General features: G+C 40.5%; 1 protein-coding gene across 2 annotated transcripts in view; it reads left to right on the top strand.

Annotated features, from left to right (window-relative positions):
* The window catches only part of MBOAT1 (membrane bound O-acyltransferase domain containing 1), a 55,751-nt gene that overhangs the window by 35,293 nt on the left and 3,979 nt on the right, over window positions 1-16,479 (top strand). For both annotated transcript variants that reach the window (XM_031049731.2, XM_005149966.3), the window contains 7 exons: window positions 1,372-1,427; window positions 3,394-3,448; window positions 6,140-6,323; window positions 7,914-8,106; window positions 10,926-11,029; window positions 13,951-14,015; window positions 15,431-15,563. In XM_031049731.2, coding sequence (XP_030905591.2) covers window positions 1,372-1,427; window positions 3,394-3,448; window positions 6,140-6,323; window positions 7,914-8,106; window positions 10,926-11,029; window positions 13,951-14,015; window positions 15,431-15,563 — 790 coding nt within the window. The remainder of the gene's footprint in view (window positions 1-1,371; window positions 1,428-3,393; window positions 3,449-6,139; window positions 6,324-7,913; window positions 8,107-10,925; window positions 11,030-13,950; window positions 14,016-15,430; window positions 15,564-16,479) is intronic.

Genomic DNA, 16,479 nt, shown 5'->3' with positions numbered 1-16,479 from the left:
TGGAGTAATCATCTATGTCTCTTTCTCTTTCAAAAGTTCCATACAATGGTCAAACTCTGTAAACATCATGTACACAAACTTGGGTTTTCATTTCCATGTTGAAGATGCAATTTGTGTTCAAGAAGAAACCTCTGTATGGTTTATGTTGAAAATTTATCACAATCCATTGCATTAATCTTCACCACAGGCAAATCTCTTCTGTGGAACTGGTTTTACATATCACAATTAATGCTTTTAAATTATGATGTATCCTTGTCACCCGTTGCAACCTCCTGGTGCTTGTGGTTGCCATCTCAAAGGCAGTGTCCTTCCAGATCAGGCTTTGCGTTTAGGGAGCCACAGCCCTTAAAAGCTGTACATGGATCACAATTAGCCTTGGAACCTTTGCCTATGAGGGACTAGTTAGTTGTCCTCAATGGTTTTCCACCTATCTTCTTATTCTCTTGAATACTCCTGGCTGCATCCTTTACCCTCGTGGGGACCAGCTACTGATGCACCAAACTGAGTTTTGCTCTTTTTTTTCTCCATTTTTTTTGCCCCTGAAGCATCTCACATTTCCCACAATGGTAAGAAGCTCTATAGAACTGCATATAGGAAGTATACACAGTCCTATTGAACAGTGGCTGTTCCTACACTGCTTGACTGCTTGACACCAAAGCTGATGGGTAGCTGTAGCCTGCAAGTGTGGTTCAGCTAGAGCTAGCTCATGTTTTTGGGAGCACCAGATCACACATGCCCAGACATTCCCAGCTGGATGGTACATCTTGGACAGGCTATCCACATGGCAGTTGCTTGTCCAATAAGTGAGTGGGGAAAACTGCTGTGCTGACAGCTATCCTGGTATTTGCACACAGTCCTAATTAATTCATAGGGCTATTCATGAGGGGAAATAAGCATGTATATCTGCAGAGTCGACATTTTTTTTGGACACTGAGGAGACAGACAATAGGAGAGTAACAGTAAGAAGAGACAGAGTTATGTTACAGCAGTATTGCTGTATTCTAGTGTTATGTCATATGGGGCTTAAATTTGGTCTTTGCTTGAAAAAAAAAACCTAGTTGATTGCAGAAGCTGATATTTCCTAGTGGTGCAATTCCTCCTGAATTACAGTTTGCACTGCTGCAGGATAGGGAGAAATAAAATAGGGCTTTGTGCACATTTAGCAATTAAAAATTCCAGTGCAAGCTACCGTAGAGTTGTTTTGAACTCAGGCAATTGTCTTATGCCTGAGTGCCTCCTTCAGTTTTAATTGGATGTTTTCCACTTGTTGCAAGTACAGTTATGCCTTTTAAAGGGATAAAGATATTCAGTACGAAAGTTGGGAATAATCTGTATTACGAGACATGTGACTATTGTTTTTCTTTGTTACAGTCCTCTGATGATAATTACACAGAAGATCACAACACTTGCATGCCAGTTACACGATGGTAAGAAAAGGAATTTCTTCCCATGTTTTGAAGACAGTCTTTTTATTCCAGTGCATTCTGTGGTTGAGTTACAGGGTGGATGAAATAGTTCAGCGAGCTGCTCCAAATAAAGAAGAAAAATGTTTTTGTGGTTGAAAATTAGAAACTTCAGGTTTTGATCACTTCTCTAGGATTGAACTGTTTTAGCAGTAACAAAGACAACTGCTTTCCCCCTTAGGATCTCCCTGAGGGGTTCTTATTTGGATTTTAGCTAACACTGGTGTCTGCTATTTAGATGCTACAGTGCACCTCCATTAAGCTCTCTGAAGGTGTTCCTGATTCTCAGAAATCAAGAGTTGTGTTTGATACGTAGGTTCAGTCAATACCATTAATGCAGCAAAAATATGCTATCATTGATATATACAGTGTTAATGTACTCTGTGGGTTATGAGATGGAATTCAGTAGCTTTTTTTCCCAGTGAAAGGAGAATCACAGTTGCAAGCAAAATAACATTGTCTTCAGTCTTGTGCTGTGCTGTGACAAAGAGTGCTATTCTTTCCCAGTAAAATGCCTGTGTCTAGTACAGCTGTAAGGCTAGAAATGTCAATCATTGTGATGTGTATTTCTGATGGTCTGAGACCCATTGCATTACAAGCTGTGGTGACTAAATGAGTAGCCTACAATAGAGCTATTATGATGTAAAATTTAGGAGATGCACCTAGATACACACCTGAAATATTTAAGGTAAATGAGCAAAATGACAAGATAACAACAGATACAGAAGCATTTTAAGAAAACAAAAAATCCTACAGATCAATGATGGTGAAAAGGCTCGTTACATTGTGAGCCTCCATACACAGCGCAATTGAGGCAGCTTGTGGTTCAAGTATCAGTTACAAATATCTATCTGTAAAAATGGAATGCAGCTGCCCATAAATGGAAACAGACAAATGAAATACCCAGCCCCTTAAGTAATTAAGTGCTTAATTGTTTCTCTGGAACTCAGACCCTCCCAGTATTTGCAAACTGAAAGAATGGAGAGAGAATGGAAATGAGTAGTTTATCAGCAGTCTTTTTAGGAAATGAATCTTGTGTTTGTGTATTGGTAATTATGGCCACAAAGTTTAGAACAGTTGTGCTAATTGATGCTAAGGCCCCCATCTTGTGAAGCTGTGTATGTGCATGCTCAGCTTTGAGTGCTGTGACTCATACCATGGTGAGTTGTTCTGCTGAAACCAGTGGGATTCCTCACAGTATGTGCAACTTAAGCTTCAGAGTGAAGGTTTTGAGATACTTGCTATGAGCTGTGAACAGTGTGATGATGGCTCTCATAAAAGACTTTTCCATAGTTTCCCTGGGCAGTGAGTCTGTGCTTTACCTCTGGCCCCAAAGGTCTTGCGGACTCAACAGGAAGTTGCCCTTCCAGTCTGGACAATTCCAGATTATTACTGGTATGTGTGTTTAGGCTTGCTCCAGCAGCAGGCAGCCCAGCTGCTTGTTCACACCAGTGGAGCTTCTGCTCACTAAAGAGTCAGTTTCTCTTCCATTGTCCACTCCTCCTGCTGTGAAATGCTCCATTTCTCACCAAGAAGCCTGTGGGAGCCTTATGCTTAAATCAACCACTGCCTTCTGGCAGCAGAGGTTCTTCCAGGCCAGGACTGTTAGTAGAGGCTGCTGAGGGTCGCTGCTAGCTGATGGCACTGAGAGTTGCATTGTGTGTGGAGGATACTGTGGCTGCTTTTTCTGCAAGTGTAGCAAGGGTGCAGAAGGGGAAAAGAGGTAAGGAACTGGGTGAAGAGGTGGAGTAGAGCATGAGTATACTTGATCTGAAAGTTAGGAATTGAGCTGTATTACGACTGCTTGTGACAAAACCTTAAAGTTTGTGGCTAAAGAAAGTTATCTGTGGGATACAAATACAAGGCTTTAGGGATAGCCTTCACTGTCTGGCTTTTGGAAAGAACTAATGTGGCTTTTATTTCTCTCTAGGAATAGGGCGACAAGCTGAGGAACTCACCGCTGAGCAGAATCGCCTTGCTGTAAAGTAAGAATTTAATTTTTCTAGTGATTTGTGTTTAATTGCATCCAAAGAAGTTTAGGGATTAGGTTGCTTAATGACATGGCCATGAAAATGTTCCCTTCTTTCCAGCCCATGATAAGCCAAAAGTCCTACCTGGGTTTTTTTCTATCTTCTTGAGCAGTTTTGGTTTGTAATGCTGCTGTCAGTACCCTCCTTACACAAACATATACTCTCTGGTTTATTTCTTATTTTGTCAGTCTAAGACTCCTGTCTTTATCACCCTGTGCTAGTCAGTAAAGCACTGAAGTTGGCAACATCTCATTGACTTAAATACAGACTCCATGCGCAACAAAACTAGTCTTTGCAGAATCAACTCATTTATATTCAAGACAAGGCTGTGCTATATAGACTTTCAGGTGTTGTCTTCATCCTATCTTTGATATGTTATTTTTCCAAGCAGAATACTCCTCCTCTGTCAGCAAACCACTGTAGTAGTAAAAATCTGTTTTGGTTTGACTCTGCCACTTCAATTACTGCTTTCTTTGCTATCCTTCTTGGATTCTGAAATTTTATTTTTCCCAACTCCCTCTGTGATGTTACCAGTCCTAGTCCTTTGCGTTGCGTGACTTGTTTTGGAGGGAAACTGCATGTTGATCATATCTTTGAGCACCTTTTTTTTTTCCCTAATTTATCTCTCAATACACATGCAGGATACAGGTGATTTTTTTTATTATTATTTCTTTCTTGTTTCTTTCTTGAAGAATTGGTGTTACAGAATTAGTCTTAGAACCATAACTACTCTTCACCATGAAATGTTCAAGGCTGAGGAAATTATTTCCTTCATTTCCAAGGCAGAAGATTCAGCCATCAGAAAATCTGCTGATGAGCTTCTAAAAGTAAGGAGGGAGTAATTTCTTGAAAAGCAGAAATCCTGTAGGGAGACTTGTTTAACTTTTGGTATGACCAAGAGCTTTGTGTCTATTTTTATAGCTCACAGCATAATGTTTAGCTGCACTGGGCCCTTGTGACCATATGATTAATTCTAGTCAGATTCTCACCAAACAGGCCTTCTTTTAATTTCTTGTACAGTAGATGAGCTCATAACAGAAAAGTACATGCCAGTAACTCAAGTGCTGATGGCAGACAAGTCACAACTGAAGAGCTTTAAATCCCCTTTGGTAATACAGCCTTTTGTCTTCCCTCCTGTTCTTGGTCTGTTTTTGTTTCTCACTCATCCTCTGTACATTCCTTCATGCATTGCTCATGTCTCCCCACCCAACCATGTGCAGGATCTAAGCTGAAACTAATGACTTTATTCTTAATCTTACTGTAGAGCTCAGAAGCCGAAATCATCGACCTGATTTTGCAGAACAGAAAGATGAGCCTTACCCCAGTTGTTTGTGGCATCTTTCTGTGAAATGCTTTAACCAGGGAACATACCATTTAGGCAATAACATCTACAATAACCACTAGCATGAATGCAGAAAATCCTGGCTAAGCTAACTGTTTATGCAAGCTAATTCTGCTTCAGAATAAAAGTAGACAACAGCAAATGTTTAACTGTTGCTTAGTTTTCCTGCTAGAAACTTGGTTTGGTCTGAAGGAATTTTAAGTGGGTTTTAGTTTATGAGTGTTCATCTGTTTCTTGGATAGGAGAGCCCTGAACCACTGTGCTCTAGTTTCTATTCTCATCCTTGTTTACTTGGAGGGTGGCTATTAGGATGTTAGTGGAGAGCACTGTGTATTTGTGTAGAATTTGGATGTTGGTGTTTTCTGCCACAGCAATAAAACAAGCCCAACAATTTACAAATTGCACTAGTGGTGAGAGGCCTGTGCATCTTTCCTTTCCATGCCATTGATCCATAGCAAGGGCAATGGGTCTTCCTCATTTTACATCTAATATAAAACCCCAACAGAACTTGTGGGAATTTGCAAAATGGAAATAGTGAATATGATGGATTTTCTTTGACTTTCATCTTCAGGTGTCTTTTAATTTCTGTGGGTTTTTCTCTTATCAGTTCCTTTTCCTGTTCATGATACAATACAGTCAACTACTTCCTTCATTTGCACAGTAGGGCAGAGTGCCTCTTCATTCTCTTCCTCTATGTCTCACATCACACTTCCCATTCTTCAAAAGGCTGAACTGAAGGGTGCATGAGAGCTCCTTTCAGGCCTGAGAGTCCTGGTCTTAAATTCTCCCTGCCCTGTGTTCTGCATGAGAAGGCAAGGTACTGCATGGCACAGCTTGGTGAAACCAGTGTCACTCAGCTTGTGGTTTACCAGCTGTTACTGGTCCCTGACATACTGGACAGATGTTCAAAGACAATTACCAGCTTCTCACTCCTGATACTGCTGGCCTGTTCAAAATGTGCAAGTCAATTTGTTTGAGAGTGGGTATTTAAAATTTATTAATTTTTAACTAAAATATTTCTAAGCAATAAGATGACAACTATTCGAATCAGTAGCATTTGCTCACCTGTAGCTTAAGCACTTCCACGATACCCTTGTTGTGACTGCCATCTGCCAGACATCACTGGGATATAAGAGAGGCTGTGCTTCATATTCTCCAAAACAGATTTAGTGAGCTTTCAGCTGAGGGGAGGGTGGTAGGAGAGAGCTGGAGGCTGAGGCAGACAGTAAAACAAAAAGCACTGGTGAAAGCCCTTGCTATGTTTTACCTTGTTTTGTTTTGTTGTGTGTGGATGATTTTCACAGGTCAAGACCTTCTTTACTGGAGTATTTAAGCTATCTCCTCAATTTTATGAGCATCATAGCTGGGCCTTGCAGCAATTACAAGGATTATATAGCCTTCATTGAAGGGAGGCATGTGCACATGAAACTGTTAGAAGTGAACTGGAAGCAGAAGGGTTATGACAGACTTCCTGATCCTTCTCCAACTGTAAGTTTTAAAATGACAAAGACTTATTGCAAAGGCCAGGAGAGTACAGCTTTGAGGATGAATCTCATAATTAAAAACTAAGAAGAAAATCCATTTTTGGATTATCTTCCCAGTAAATGTTAGTGAGTTTTTTCCTGTGAAGTGGCCCCTGCTTTTATGTCGGGGTCAGGGGTGAATGGGCTAGTGTCTTTCTCTTGAATTCCCAAATGCATTCGGCTTACAAAAAGGGGCCTTGGTTAATGCATGTCCTTTGTGGAGCAAATGGGAATGGTCTGCAGGTTCTGACAATGAAAAGTTGCTGTACAGCTTCAGACAGAAGAGGAATGCAAGTAAAATCTCACCCATAGGCAAGAGATGTTAGAAGTACATGAATCACGTCTAATCAGAAACTAGCTTCTCCAGCTAGTTTCTTCTTTGTAAGAGAATCTCAAGCTGTAAGATGATGTAGAGGTAATTTTTCGCATACTATTAATGCAAATTTTATTTTATATTTTTAAAGTAATACTAAACCTTCTTAGAAAATGACCTTGTAAGGTAGGATAATGTAGCACAAGAACCAGATTCCTCTCCCTTAAGGTGACACTGTGTAGCTTCGTGAATGTGTGCAGAATGCCTCCTCAGAAGTTGAGTATGTGCCTATGCATATCTGATTCCTGTTGCACACCCTTCTATTTCTACTGACTTTAGTGGTGCTAATTCTGATTTACATTAGTCAGAATAAGACCTATATAATTTTAGATGTGAGTTAGCAGAAAATATTAAAATTAACATTAAAGATAATTGCACATTAGTTTATTCCAGAATATGGAGAATATATAAAGAGTACTTGGGATCAAAAAACACACTGTTGTTTTGATAGTATGTTGCACTGCTACTTGTCTTTTGAGAATGTGAGTCAATTTTTACATGGCACCCAAGTGCTAGACATACCTTTTTAATTATGACTGTATCAAGAAGAGTTTACTCCTGATGTGTATTTGAAATTGAGCTTCAAACTACTGACATGATTGTCTATAGTAATATATAGAAAGCTAGAGAGCTGCAACAGAAAATTCTGTGGCATAGCAGATACACAGCATGCATAACTTCCCACAATATGGGGTAAAATGTATGCTTTTAGGACAAGTGATTTTTAGCTGGAGCTTTGGATGGTAGGTGAACAGTAGGACCTACTATTGTACTGAATGCTTTTGGCTTTCAGGAGGAATCCAGTCTTTAGTTAGAGGAGACAACAATACCTCTATGGAGGATTTCTGGTTTCCATTGTTGGGTTTTGTTTGCTTATTTCCTTTCTCATTTGAGGACCTCCACTGACTGATGTTAGGAGTCTCTTGTGAAGTTCGTCACCAATTTTGATTCCTAGTTGTCCTTTGTACCTATCTATAGGTAGCTCAATAAACCAAATTAAGCCAAAGCTTTGACAGTGACCTTTCGTTTACCACCTCTTTAAATTAATTATTATCAACTTTGTCACTGCTAACTTTATTGGTTCTTGAAATGCATTGGTTTTTTATGTCATGAGCACTGCCTTTTTTTCCCCCTTAAGCAAATGTTTCTAATGAATGCTTCATTGTTGTTTGTGCTTTTTAGGGAGCAGTGATGTACAAGCTGTGTATCACACTAGTATCTCTCATTTTATTCTTGACACTTACCAAGAGCTTTCCTATGGCATATATTATTGATAACGAATTTCTTGATAAAACACCCTTCTTGTCAAGACTTGGTTACCTGTATGTTGTAGCACAGGCAGCAAAACCAAAGTATTACTTTGCATGGACATTAGGTAAGTTTGGCTGCGTTACTTATTTCTGTGGGTAACAAGTTCATAAGTGGGGAAAGTGGTCTGAAACATGAGGGATGAGGGGGAACAAATTAGTTCCTAGACCTGTAGTCCTTGTGGAAGTGTGTTCCTGTGTTCGTGTACGTGCGTTCTTGTAGGCAGTCGACTCCACTTAAGTGCGGAGATGTCAAATGTTTTGAAAAATACACATCAAATCTATTTTGTCTGACATTCCCTACGCCAAATTCCCATTGACACCAAATCTGCTTTTCAGCTGATTGCCAGTAAAGTCAGTGTAAAAATTTCATCTTACTTAGAACTTTGTACCAAATTAGTTTTAATAGGAGGAAGAAAGTTTGTCCCCTCTAAACTTTGATTTTTATACTTTATTTGTAATTTACGTATATCAGTGGGGTTAGGAGGTTAAAATGTGTCATGCTGGCTCAGGCTTTATAAGTATGTTACAGCGCAAACAGATCTCTCCCTTCCTTTAGGGACATCTTTAGTACATGCATCTGTATCAGAAAGCTGTGGTGCTTATTGGGAGGCTGAAGCTAGGCTTTGCATTAAGGCACAGTGCGGTTCTGTGCTCACGTTAGCTTTGAGAGCTAAAGAGAAAGGATTTGAGACCACAGGGAAGGTGGGGAGCAAAGGAGATGGTGAGAAGGACCCAAGAGTCTCTGGAAGGAAAAGCAGAAGAGAAAAAAGAGGAACCCATCATAGAAAAAAAGGAAAATTCTTTTACTGGGAGCCAGCTAGACTGGTGGACAAAATAATCATTTGTATTTTACCTTCTTTCTTTTAGAAGTCACCTTTGCCATCTAAGTGTGAGGTGTCAAGTCCTTCTAGGCCAGGCTGAAAATTGAGAGACTGGATTTGTTTTGCTGTTATTACAAAGGCTTTGTGTGTAGAGGAGATCTTGAAAGCCCAGCCAGCAATATATACACCTGAAACTGAGCAGAGTGTCATTGAGATGGGAAGGAAAGAGCCAGGGAACTTGATTACAAGGCTGCGATTAAATTGCTGAGACTAAAACTGACAGATCGAGGGAAGGCGGCCAGGACTGGCATGTGTGGGATGGGAAAGGCTTTGGGATAAAGAATTGCTTGCTCAGAATCTTATTTTTGTGCGACCCAGTGTTAAAATGTTGCCTCAGTTTTTTTCCAGCATTATAATTAACTCTAAGTCCATTATCAAAGAGATAAACTGAACTTGGATTTGTGATATGACTAAGCCATAGAGGCTGTAGAAATCTCTTTACAAATGAGGCAGTTCACAAAAAGCATGCATTGCGTACTGGAGGGCGAGGCCTCTATTATTCACTTTTCAAATCTAGGCAGCAGAACAGCAGACACTTTATCCTTTTGCAGTTTAGCTCCTGGTGGCATGGCTCAGGGCATCACAAAAGTGCCTGCTGAAAAGGCTGATAAGCGCTTCCTGTCCTCAGAAAAGGACAGGCATGCTATTGTTCAAAAGCCTCGCTGCTGAATTCCTCCAGATCCATGGAAAGATGGAAAATTCAGCTTCTTGCTGCATTAGGGATGGTCATGGGAATGTGGCTGCAAATCTAATACAGCTGCTGATGAAACCAATTTGGGTCTGAGCTCCTGCATCCAAAGAGCTGTGAAAATGATAAGCCAGAGCTGCTCAAGTTGGGGAAATCTCTGCTGGACTCTGTGGAGCTTGGGGTCTTGTGAGGAATTTAAAGGCAGGTGACTGTGGTGGTTCTGTGCTTTGCACCTTGCTCTGCAGACAGCAGCTCAGGAAGCAAGAAGTTGATGGGTCTGCTGTATTATTATGTCCCTAGACTCCTTGTTTCCTGGTTTTGGCAAAGAAACACTGAGTAGTCCCGGCCACCATTGGAGCAAGGAGGAGCAAATCCAGGATTTTTTGTGCCTGTACTCATAACATTTACAAAGCAAAATCAGTTTTCACCCTTGGGTAATAAATGCTGACTTTTTAAAGGCATAACTTAACCAGACTTATATTTTGTAAATTATCTAGAATGGAAAGCCTTACCCGTATTTTGTTTTCCCTTTTTGTTCCACTAATCACCAGTGTTGGCTGCACCTGGAGATCCAGAGATAATGAATGCCTCCTGTTTTCTTAGTACTCAGAGAGAGGATTTCTGGCAGGGCATGTTGAAAGCATAATCTTGAAATCCAGTGATGAGGTTGTTCCCAGGCAAAGGTGAAAGGGGAGGTAGTTGACTGGCACCTTGGCAAAGAGTTCAGCATGTGAAATGCCTACCAATACCCAAGCCTTTATTTGCACTTAAAGTAGTTAAGTCTGTAATCAAAGCTACTCAATATTTGATTTATAGAGGTGGTGAGACACTTTAGTGAGGCACTGAGCAATGGGATTAGCAAAAGGCTTTCTCTGTGGAAATCTGGATGGAAGTCTTAATTAAACAACCACATTTGGACTCTTAATAGGAATGGTAAGCATGTCTTTGATAAGCTACAGTTCCTAATTCTGGAAAATGCTGTGACATCCAGGGACCCTTTTGAGGAATGTGCTTAGTCATGTTATGGCAACTCTACCTATCTTGAATAATAAAGGCAAATTAAAGTGATTACTATCTGTTGTTCTTTTATTATTTATTCTTCTGCCCAAGGAGTAGCTAATCTTTCCTCTGGAGGAAATGACTCTTCTGTTGCCTTGTAACAGTGCCCCTTTGCCAAGAGGAAGCTCCTCTTTGAAAGAGAGGATGCTAATTGCCACAAAGCTGGCTTGAATGTGTGTTTAGTGTTATACTGACTTGTAAGAAAACGTGACTCTGCCACCATCCTGATTTGATCTGCTTTGCTTTGACATTGCAGCAGATGCAGTCAACAATGCAGCTGGTTATGGATTCAGTGGAGTTGATGAAAGAGGCACTTTCCACTGGGACCTGTTGTCCAATTTGAATATCTGGAACATTGAGGTAAGTTAAAGCTGTGGCTGCATTGGCATAATCGTAGGGAAATAACCATGCTAATGGGGAGAAGCTTTGCCAGAAAGAAAGCAAGTCCGTGCCACCAGGCTACCCCTTCTTTAAAGTGAAGAGGTTTTGCATTTTATCTGCTGGGCAGATAAAAAGCATCTGTCGCACAGGCTTCGTCACGCTCTGTATTCAGGTTGCCTTTTTTAATAGTTTATAGAGGGCTAATAAGTGATTATATCAGATGTTTTATAAATGAGCAGTCAATTACTGTGGATTGTGGCTGAGTTCAGCAGGTCAGTAAATTGCTCACAGCTATGATTCTCCACCATCTGTGGTGTATGCTGTTTACTTCTAACAGTCTTCCCACTTTTTTAGCCCAGTTGAGATGGGTGGTGATAACGAAAGAGGCCGCCACAAGTAGGCATTGCACAAACACTTGCAAAGTGTGGGTCCCTGCACACGCTTGGAGTGCCTGTTGTAAATGGTGAAGAGCAAGGGTTGAAGAGATAATGGGTACAAACTGAGGAACCTGGATGGGTACTGGCAGGGCCATATAGAACTTTAGACGGCTGCTGATCTACAGCTCTGTTCAGCAAACCACGCTGCTCCTCAAAACATGTCTCACACGTTTCTTGTGACTGCAGTATGCTTTTAACATCCATTAGTCTTTTGTAAGCTATTTATGATTGGCTGTCTTTTGCATTAGAGAAACAATGTAATTTGTTTGCCCCTAAAAGTATTTTGTGAATGCCAACGAGATGTGAAAATGTGTGTCTGACACTGCTTTCTAAAGGCTTCTTTCCTTTCAAAATAGGAGAAGCTTCCCCCCTGTAATTCTGTAGTTATGATTTTAAAAGGAAAAGCAGATGAAAATAAGTTGACTGCTTTACTGCTGAATGATCTGTGACTAAGCAGATGTGCTGTAATAGCTCTTCTCAAAAATGAGTTCCTGTAATTCATCATTGAAAGATGCCAAAACTGGAAGTATCATTATACATTCTGTCTTTCTCAACATCCTTTCTCTGTCCTCCTTTTATACCTTAATTAATCCTCAGTGTACATCCCTCCTTAAGTGGTTCAGAGTACCCAGCCAGAAATACTTTACACTCCTCAACAGCAACAGCATCCTAGATACAACTCTGAGATCTTAAATCAATGTCTGATTCAGTTTTGGGGCAGAAGATGATTCCTACCTTGATGGGCCAAGGCAGTTTCTGCTTGAAGGAGGAAAGTGAAGTGCAAGCAGTGCTCTTCAGTCAAGCTAAGCTAAGGAAACAGGAGCCTTTGCTCCTCTCTACTCACTGAACTGTAGGCCCCTCAAAACTTTCTTTACTGGTCACAAGGGCAGTAGAGATCAGGATGGAGAAATTATTTCCAGGATCATAAAATAGAGTGCTCTCGATTGATGTGATCATGTGCAGAATGAGAAAAAGAAGCTACAAAAAACATTATTTTGGGTAAGCCTTGAGTTATCACTTCATGTGCCAATAATAATTTCAGGACTTGAAGTTTAAGTGTGATTGTACAACGTGTTTTCAGCAGGTATAGCCACCTGCACATGTAAAATTGCTTTAAAATTGGGAATTTGAGTGCCAAATGTGGCTAAGACATGACCCGATCAGTAGCAGAGATAAGCACATGGTAGGAGTTGTGGGGGCGTTAAAATGTGATGGAGACTTGAAAGCCTAGGCAGCATGCAGATTTTGACAACCAATGGCTACTTCCTCTCTTGGTAATGTAACAGGGGAACTTAAAGGAGGCCAAAAGAGAATGACAATATTAGTTGGCAGAGAAGTGATATTTTTCTTGGCTTCACTTGATGCAGCAACGCAATTAAAATGTGGTAGTACTACATTGGGAATTGCTAATTGTTTTAACTCCTTAAACACAGACGATGAAGTGCTTGCCTTCAGGATTCTTTGTGGAAGTGCAAAAATATCTGCGTATTCCCCTTGGAAGCCTTTGTCTTTAATCCATCTTTTCAGTGTGCCTTTCCCTTCAGCTAATATGGCAAAACAATGTGGTGTCAGTGACTCATGTCCCTGCTGGGTGAGGAGGTCCTCAGAGACTTCTGTCAGCAGGCAAGGAGCAAGGGGGAGTGGGGATGCGGAACTGTTGGAAGTGAACTGACCAGGATTAGGGGAACTGGTGCTGAATGGAGTCCAGCAGCCCTCTAAAGCTGGGGGAATTGCTGCTGTGAAGAGGTGCAGGATGTTCTCCCAGGACCCTGGAGTCCAAACTGGTTTGTCAAGCTGGGCAATGGGCTGAGAATTGGCTTCTGAATTTAATCCTAACATTTTTGTGTATGTTTTTCAGTCGTCCTCCTGACTCCTCCAAATAACAATCAATTTCTGTTAGGTTTTGTAACACTTTGTTTTAATGGCGCTCTAGGGAAGTCCAGACTGCATAATGGGTGGCAAGATATCTCTTCAAAAATGACGCTGTCTAGGAACTGAAGGGAAGGCCAAGCATTTAAAACAAGAAAGCTTTTCAGATTTCCCATGATTTGAAAAATAACCAAATATTGTATTTAATTTTACAAAAGAAAGTGAGATTTGATAGCAAGTGCCAAGTGCTATTGGTGAGAAATCAGCCTAATTAATGTTCTTCCCAAAACATGTTAGTGTAACAATGGACTATGCCACAGCAGTTAGCTACTAGAATCAATATTTTGGAATCATAGAATCATAGAATAGTTAGGGTTGGAAAAGACCTTAAGATCATCTAGTTCCAACCCCCCTGCCATGGGCAGGGACACCTCACACTAAACCATATCACCCAAGGCTTCGTCCAACCTGGCCTTGAACACTGCCAGGGATGAACATTCACAAATTCCCTGGCCAACTCTCCTCTCTAATTTAAAATGCAAGTATTATGTTACAGGTGTCAGTGCTAACTTATCATGTGAACTTCTTTCTTAGACTGCAACAAGTTTTAAAATGTACATTGAAAACTGGAACATTCAGACAGCTGCCTGGCTAAAACGGTAAGAGTAATGAATCAGTGACATGCTTGTGAGATCCCAAAACAATAGATTGCCTGGAAATCCCCTGACTGGTGATTCTCACTAATGTATAGCCTCTTGCTTTTTCATTTTTTCCTGTGTGTGTAACGGTTGGTGGAATACGAGGGTATTTGGTGCTGTAAAGTTTTATTGTTGCAAATGTAAAATACCTGCATTTTATATATGAGCAGCAAAGGCATATATGAAGTGTTCAGGTCTTCCATAATAAAAAGTAGTCGACTTTTGATGGCATCTTCTAGGCTTCTGTTTGCCTCTGTTATTCCTTCTATACTGTTTCACTTTGCTATGTTATGTTTTCCATGCATATTACTACCAGAGGTGAGCCTTGCTGTGTCACTGGGATCCAGTTCAGCTAGAACTGGAGAGAAATCAAAATGTTCAGAGCCCCCATGTAGTCTGGTTTGGATTTACCAGGAGATGCTTACCAGGAGGTCCCCATTAGGGATGTGAAGACCCATTAGGGATGTGAAGAAGAGACTTCTTACAGCACTGATTGGATCTGATTTTAACCAGTGACTGATAAAGCACATATAAATACTAGCATAAGTCCAAATTTTGTAGATTGAACTATCTCTTATTACTCATTACACTTTTTGGCATGATTAAAGCTCAGCGTATAGTCAATGTGGTGTCTGAAAAGCAGGCACAGATTTATTGCAGTTTTAACTTTTTTGGTGTTATATATATATATATATATATATATATATATGTATATGTCTTAAAAGTCAATGTCTACTATTTTTCATGACTCAAATGATGTTCCTGGTAAGAAGTGCATTATCTTCAATATCTCAACTTGTTTCTTTGGAACACAGCATCTCAGTTAAACTTCAGATAGCCAAATAGATCAGTTGGTATGTTCTTGAAATGATATCATTCACTTGCATCTTTGGAGTAAGATTTTGGGCTGCTAAAGTTAGCAGAAATCCCCCACTTTGCAGTAGCTTGTGGCACTCCTAGTTGTTCCCAGCATCTGCCAGATACACTGCTATCTGCCTAAAAATACCTTAATTCTTGAGTGAAGGGTAGGGTCATATCTCTTTGTCTTTTGAGTCACTCTTGATCTTGTAGGGCAAAGTACAATTCCAGGTAGAGGTATAAAGGGGAATGAAGTTTTGCCTGCCCTTTGGCCCATTATTTATTTAAATACTGTGAGCACCAGGAATATCCATACAAGCACTCTTTTGATACTCAGTGCATAAATACGTAAAACCTCCACCTAAAGGAAGAGAGAGTAACTCATGTCCTGGTGTGTAAAAGAGGCAAGATAAGACAATTAAGAAAACAGAAGACCTTAAAAACAGAGAAGGATTTGAACTGCAGTGTCAATTGTTCAATTGTATTCAGCCTTTTCTTGTTTTGTTTTTGTTTTGCAGCGTCTGCTATGACAGAGCTCCCTGGTACCCTACAGCTTTAACATTTATCCTGTCGGCCCTGTGGCATGGTATCTATCCTGGGTATTATTTTACGTTTCTCACTGGAATCCTTATCACACTTGCAGCCAGAGCAGTATGTACCTTTCATTGTTCTCTTCTAAGGCTATGCTAGATACTATCCAGTTGTCAACTGCAGGGACCACCCTGACATGGTGAAGCAGCTTGTCCCTGCTGTGATTTCTCTTTCATGCCTTTGCAGGCTTGATGTTCACTGAAACTTTGTTCTGTATTGATGTATTGATTTCAAAGTACCCTGAGCAGTTATAACCAGTACCAATTCTGCACATGCTGTATTGCTGTCCCTGGCTGTCAGAAGAAATGTTGCTTGTGCATGTACAGTTGGTAGTGCCATTGGCTATGTTCATGCAGTCAAATTAGCTTGAGATTCAAGGACATGCTAGAGTCCAGACTTCTGCTAAGCCATGTTACCTATATGCTGTGTGTAATCTGCTCTGGGCCCAGTCTTTCATAAGAAGCTGTTATGAGTTAAGGATTAGCCCAAACATAAACTCCTTCATGGGGATGCAATTGATGCAGTAAACTGGTTTATGGTGTTTGCGTGCCTCACCTTGGGTAGAGTCACCAAAGACAAATGGTGAAGATATGACTCGCTGTTCAGTTTATCACTGCTGATCTTTCAGGCTGAACCAGCCAGTTGCGCAGGGCTGGGAAGTACCACTGTTGTCTTTGAGAGTTTGACTATGGATAAATAACCAGGTCAATTTAAGGTGAATTAAACTAGTGATCATATTAACTGCTATGGCTAGAACAGGTTGCTGAACTTGTGTTCTTAACGTGCTTCGCTTCTCATTTGTGAGGATTTCGTAGATATGAAACTAAACTAAAACCTTTAGGGAACAACACATGCATACAAAGGTAAACACATAGTTGTTCATTTAAAGTAATTTTGTTTCACCATTGATAGCCAGTAATAAAATCAGGAGGGAGAAACATCAAATTACAACTCCCTTCCTCAAAGGTATGCCAGA

The sequence above is a fragment of the Melopsittacus undulatus genome, chromosome 1 (assembly GCF_012275295.1).
Source record: "Melopsittacus undulatus isolate bMelUnd1 chromosome 1, bMelUnd1.mat.Z, whole genome shotgun sequence".
Taxonomy (NCBI): domain Eukaryota; kingdom Metazoa; phylum Chordata; class Aves; order Psittaciformes; family Psittaculidae; genus Melopsittacus; species Melopsittacus undulatus.
This window is presented reverse-complemented; position numbering and strand designations above follow the sequence as displayed.